The sequence below is a fragment of the Capsicum annuum genome, chromosome 11, assembly GCF_002878395.1.
Source record: "Capsicum annuum cultivar UCD-10X-F1 chromosome 11, UCD10Xv1.1, whole genome shotgun sequence".
In the NCBI taxonomy this organism is placed as follows: Eukaryota; Viridiplantae; Streptophyta; class Magnoliopsida; order Solanales; family Solanaceae; genus Capsicum; species Capsicum annuum.
Window position 1 is genome coordinate 231,049,674 of NC_061121.1, and position 6,000 is coordinate 231,055,673.

At 35.9% G+C, this 6,000-nt stretch overlaps 1 protein-coding gene across 1 annotated transcript in view; it reads left to right on the top strand.

Annotated features, from left to right (window-relative positions):
* Window positions 1–5,018: 5,018 nt before the first annotated feature.
* Window positions 5,019–6,000, top strand: part of LOC107847546 (magnesium transporter MRS2-11, chloroplastic) — a gene marked incomplete in the record, with an annotated part of 7,391 nt that continues 6,409 nt past the window's right edge. The window contains 1 exon segment of the mRNA XM_047399902.1: window positions 5,019–5,557. Coding sequence (XP_047255858.1) covers window positions 5,219–5,557 — 339 coding nt within the window.

Genomic DNA, 6,000 nt, shown 5'->3' on the forward strand with positions numbered 1-6,000 from the left:
CCTTCTCGGAGGGAAGAATGGGAGACTCAAGGCCATGTTGTTCAGCTCCTCCGAGATTATGGTAGGGTTGATGGTAGTCTGATGAATCTAGTTGACAATTCTCATTAGAGTTGTCATTCGTAAATTCTGGCCGAATTGGAGTAGGCCTTGGTTCAGACCTTCCATCACTAACTGTGCCAGGTAATGGGGGTCTTGAATTAGCAATATAAATGGTTACCCATTCCATGATAGCTTTAGGGGGATCACTTGTTGAGACAGACATAGTTCCAACCAAGATGTTAGATGATGACTCATTTCTAGAGGCTTAGTGGTGAAGATGACTGGAACTGGAGGATTCAGACTAGGAGTATTCATAGGGTTTTCTTTCCGTAATGCTAGTTTCTATGGGGATTGGGATATAACTAGCATCAGGACGGGTAACTTTAGTGGAGTCTTTTGGAATACCCATGCAACTCTCATCATTACACTCTTAGTGTGCATTTAATGCATCACTCTTAGAGGTGACAATCGAGTGATTGATGGGAGCTGTAGCTAGAACTAGTTACATTAGAATTTAAGCTATCGGGCTGAGGGTGTAATTTCAACCCATTGGGCGGGGCAATAGTTTTGTTGTTGGGCTGTGAAGTGATTAAGCCCAAAGGAGTAATAACTTGTTCACTCCTTTCGCCAAGAGGCCTTTCCTATTTTGGGATTGGGCCTTTTGTTTTGATTTATAATGCTGGTGTGATGGCCCAGTCTCTTTACTAGTTGGCCGACCCAGCCCATTGAGATTTTTGTCTCTATCAGCAGACACCTTGCCCTTACCCTTACCGCTACCAGATGGAGAGCTTTTGTGGTCTACTTTAGCCTGATTCGAGATAAGAGAGTCGAGGAACTTACCTGGGGTGGGATCGAACGTTTTAACCTTGGTGTGCTGGTTCTGATGCGTACCTTGTTTAAGAAGACATTTTCTTCTACAGTTGAATGGCACGGTATTCCATTTGTCAGTTGAAAACTTACCTAAAACTGGGGATTGGATTTGGTCAGGGGTTTGCGTGTCTTGAGTGGTAGTGTAATGATCTCTTGTGTGGCCCAATTTGCCGCAACCTTTACACAGAAATCCCTATCCCTCGTAGTGGAGTTGTTGCTTATGGTTGTCGATCGTGAATGAGGATTTCAATGGAGTATCCATTGGAACCTGGACACATATCCAGGCGTATCTTCCTCGAAGAGTAGCCAAGGTGTAAGCATCAATTTTTAAGAGTCGGCCAATCTTTCGCCCTACTCTTTGCAACAGTATGGAGTCATAAAACTCTGTTAGTAGTTGAGGTAATCTAACCCAAATTGCAGTGGTTTCGATTTGGGAATCTTTGGGGGCAAAATTTGGCTCCCATACTCTTACTAATAGGTATGCTCCAACCACGAACCACGGTCTCTCCTGAATAACTTTCCTCTGCGATTCCTCATAGGATAAACTTAACTGTAAGAAACTCAAATCCCAAGTCTATAAGAGAGAAATTCGTCTATAGTCCCCACAGATCTGTTAATTTCTTCTTTAGATAGAGATGATTGAGCTTTTCCCCCACTAGCTTGATAATAATTAAGAATTTCCACGGCGCATACAGGTGTTGTTTATCTTCCTGGGAAAGATGAATAGCTTCGCTCGAGTCCCTTGGGTTCTCATCCTCAAAGGATGCAACAGCTTAGGGATCAGTTTGAGGGGGGAATATTGAACCCTTAACAATTTCGACAAAGAGGGTTCGCTTAGGAGGATCTATCACCATTTGGGTGTTTAAGTCTGGAGGTTCTGGTGGGGTGAGCCGGAGGGAAGGTCGGTTTCGGTGAAGACATGAAGGGAGTAGTGAGAGGGTCTTTCTTACTCTAGATGGAAAATCAGTCTTAATTCTTAGTTGTTGATGGTTTAAATGATTTTCAATTGAAAACAAACAATACAAGAGAATTTTATTGATCAAAGAATTCTTTTCCCTTTTCAAAAATGTTTCATGTGAATTCTAAATAATTTTGCTAATTATATTAAAATTGATGCCCAGCCTAGCATGTCAAATGATAAAACCAATTAGATTCGATAAATCTTTTGTTTACTTATGTCTATACTTGTAAGTTGTATGATACATTTAGAAAGAAAAATATGGAAATTTTTCATGCATAAATTTTAGGAAAGATTGTTGTATGGGTTATATTATAAATATAAACTTAATATAGTGTGATATTATTTGTTTGAGTCAAATTTACATTGTTCTCTAAAAGTTCTAACATCGTTTAAAAATATCCAACATCGTATAAATAATTTAATTTTCTTTCAGTTTTCAATATAAAATTTTATTGATACACCAATAATCTCCCTCTTAAATTAAACTTCACATGACTCATAATCATTCATGGGCTAATTTGGAAATTATGTGTCTCATTCACATCAATCGAGTATTTATGACCACCAACAAAACCTATTAACTTTTTTTTTTTTTGTCTAATACTTTTTATTTTAAGTTAGGAATAAAGGTAGCAAGCTGATCATAGACGACAAAGATACTAAAAGTCGGGACCAAAACCATCACTTTGCCTTTTTCATTCTGTTTTGTTCAAATTATGACTTTGATACTAGTTGTTGGATCAAAAAACAAAATATATTCTTAATATAATATAATATTATTCGTCAAAATCATACAACTTTTCGCAAAAATTTTTACAATATTCAATACCTTATAAGATTTACTTTTTTTCAGTTATCAATATGAGACTTTGTTCAGACACACCTAACGAACAATGAAGTTACTTCGCATGGTTTGGACTTGTTTCTCTCCATCACAATTATGCATTTGCCACCACGAGCTTTTAGACAAACGTTCAACTACCTACTAAATTTTAACTCTAAACAACATTATTAACCACTTCTACATTAATTATTATTACCATTATATTGTCATCCACCACAATCAATCCCCTCTAGTGCCAGTCTCCATCATTAGTCATACCACACCACCAAGTGAAATGCACGATCCACAGATAGGAAAATATGAAAACTGAAGATTAGGCTTGAAATTTAGTAGATAGTTGAAGATAAAATTTAGTAGGGGATTGAATTTTTGTCTAATTTTTTTCTTAGCATTGTTATTATTACTTTCTTATTAATTTTTTTTTTGAATATTAATATTATATGTTGTTTCTCTTGAAGGAGAGTCTTGGAATAACTGATAAAGTTGTTGTCATGTGACCAGAAAGTCACGGGTTCAAGCCTTGAAAAGAGTCTCTGACATAAATGCAAGGTAAGACTGCATACAATACACCCTTGTGTTGGGGTCCGTAAGGCTACGTACAATACACCTTTGTGATGGACCCTTCTCCGAACCCTGCGTATAGCGGAAACTATAGTGCACGGGGCTGTCCTTATGCTATCTTTGCTAGCCTATTTGCTTAACGCTTATTTTTCAATATTTCTTTACTTAAATCAAGAGACTATCGAAAATAAACCTCCCTACATGGGCCCATCACTAACGGAGTCAGAATTTTCATTAAGGGAGTTTAGAAATAAATATACGAACAATCGAAGGGGGTTCAACATCTAATATATCCACATAAAAAATAATTTTAATCATATATAAATAATATAATTTTTCGCTGAAGGGGGTTCGGACGAACCCCTCGGCAAAGGGTAACTCCGCCCCTGGGGCCCGTAAGGCTATGTATAATACATCCTTCGAACCTTGCGCATAGCAAAAATTTTAGTGCACCGGATTATCTTTTTACGGTGTTTCTCTTTCTTTAGTTATCATATTATTAGTAGTCACGTGCTATCTTTACTAGCCTATTTGCTAGAGTCTTATTTTTCAATACTTCTTTACTTGAGTCAAGAGACTAATGAAAACAAACCTCTCTACTTTTATAAAGTGGGAGTAAAATTGCATAAATAATAGTATCTTCCTCAAGTCTCACATATAATTACATGAAATATGTTAGTATTATTATTTATTTATTTATTTTCATAAATTTCCACTCAAATCTATATTGTCCTTCTATTACTCCCTTCGTCCAATAACTTTAATTAATTATTGACTTGATTCACAGATTAAGAAACAATATATAATCAATTTTTTTTTATTATATCATTCTTTAAATATAATTAATTTAATATTTTAAAAAATATATTGAGTGATGAACAATATATTTTAAAAAAAAATAGTCTGGTGCACTAAGCTTCCGTTATGCACAGGGTCTGAAAAAGGATTCAATCACAAAGATTTATTATATGCATCCTCACTTTACGTGGACAATCCGATGCACTAAGCTTTCGCTATCACAAGGTCCGAAGAAGGATCCAATCACAAAGATGCAAGGAACTGTTTTAGTACATGGCTTAAACTCGTAATCTTTTATTTATACGGCAACAATTTTATCAGTCAGTTATATCAAGCCTTTCGTCGAACAATATGTTTAATAGAACGAGTAAAATGGGTATAAAAGGTTAAATTATCCTTTTAGGATCGTTTGGTAGAGTGTATTGAAATATTAATGTATGCGTTAGTTTAATGTGTATTAGTAGTACCTTGTTTGATATATCTTTTTACCCTATGTATAACTAATGCAAGCATTAGTTATACACTCTATTGTGTATTGGGGTGTATATTACTAATACCTCAAAATTCATGACATTAGTAATGCAATGAATCTAATGCATGCATTAACATGATTAAAGACCATATTACCCCTCAAAAATTTTTCCGCATCCTTTCCAACATATATATTGATGGTATTATGTAAAAAAAATTTTATTTTTAGAAATTATGTAGTTCATATTTTTTTTAATACATCGAACCAAACACTACATAAGAAAAATACAAGTAAAACTAATGCAGACATAACTAATATAAGCATTACTAATACACCATATTTTACATTATTTTTATACACTCTGTCAAACGAGCCCTTATTTTCCAACTCGGACAAACGGAGTAATATTTGAAAAAAATAAAAAGGTGTGAGGTGGCACCAATCTTCACCATAAAATATTGTTTTTTTCTTCTTTCACTTTCCCTCCCAAAACCAAAGCCAAAACCAACCATTCACATGTTCTCTTCTTCGAATCACAACCACCACTTTTTCTCACACACAAACACACAGTACATATATATACACACACTGAATTCACCCCCACATTATCCATATAAATTGCGCTAATCTCCCGAAGATTCTAGAAAGTCTCTCCATTTTCACGCGATCGACAATGGCGGCAACTGCTCCGCATTTACTTCAGTTACCGGTCCGTTCACCGGAACTTCGCGTTCTGATCGCCGGTGGATATGCGATTCTCCAATCATCACGGTTGGAGTTTCCGTTTTCGCGTACGACTCACGCGCCGATTTTACGTGCTCGGAAGGTGAGGATTGAGTGTGTTGCGAAATCTACTGAGCTAGAACCGCATGTAAAGGAAGACGGTGACGATGATGAGGGTGAGGATGAGGTTCGGGACTCTGTTGTTAATGGCTCGGTTATCTCACAGAAGAATGTTTCGGCTTCCGGTGGTGATTCGCTGTCGCTTGGTATTCGGGAACCTGTTTACGAGGTTCGTGACTTCATTGATGATTTAATTCTTTCATTTTACGCGATTTTATTGCTTTTCACTGTCTATTCGAAATTTTTCTTAACTCGAAACGTAGTATAATACGCAAAAAGCTAAAAATTGAGTTGGTTGATTGATTAGTTGGAATTTAGAGGCGGATTGATGATTCATTCATTCATTTTACGCAATTGAGTTGTTTTTCATTTTCTATGCGAAATTTTGCTTTAACATGAAACGTAGTATAATATGCAAAAAGCCAAATATTGAGTTGGTTGATAGATTAGTTGGACTTTAGAGGCGGATTGATGGTTCGTTCATTCATTTTACGCAATTGAGTTGTTTTTCACTTTCTATTCAAGATTTTGCTAACTTGAAACGTAGTATAATATGCAAAAAGCGAAATATTGAGTTGGTTGATAGATTAGTTGGACTTTAGAGGCGGATTG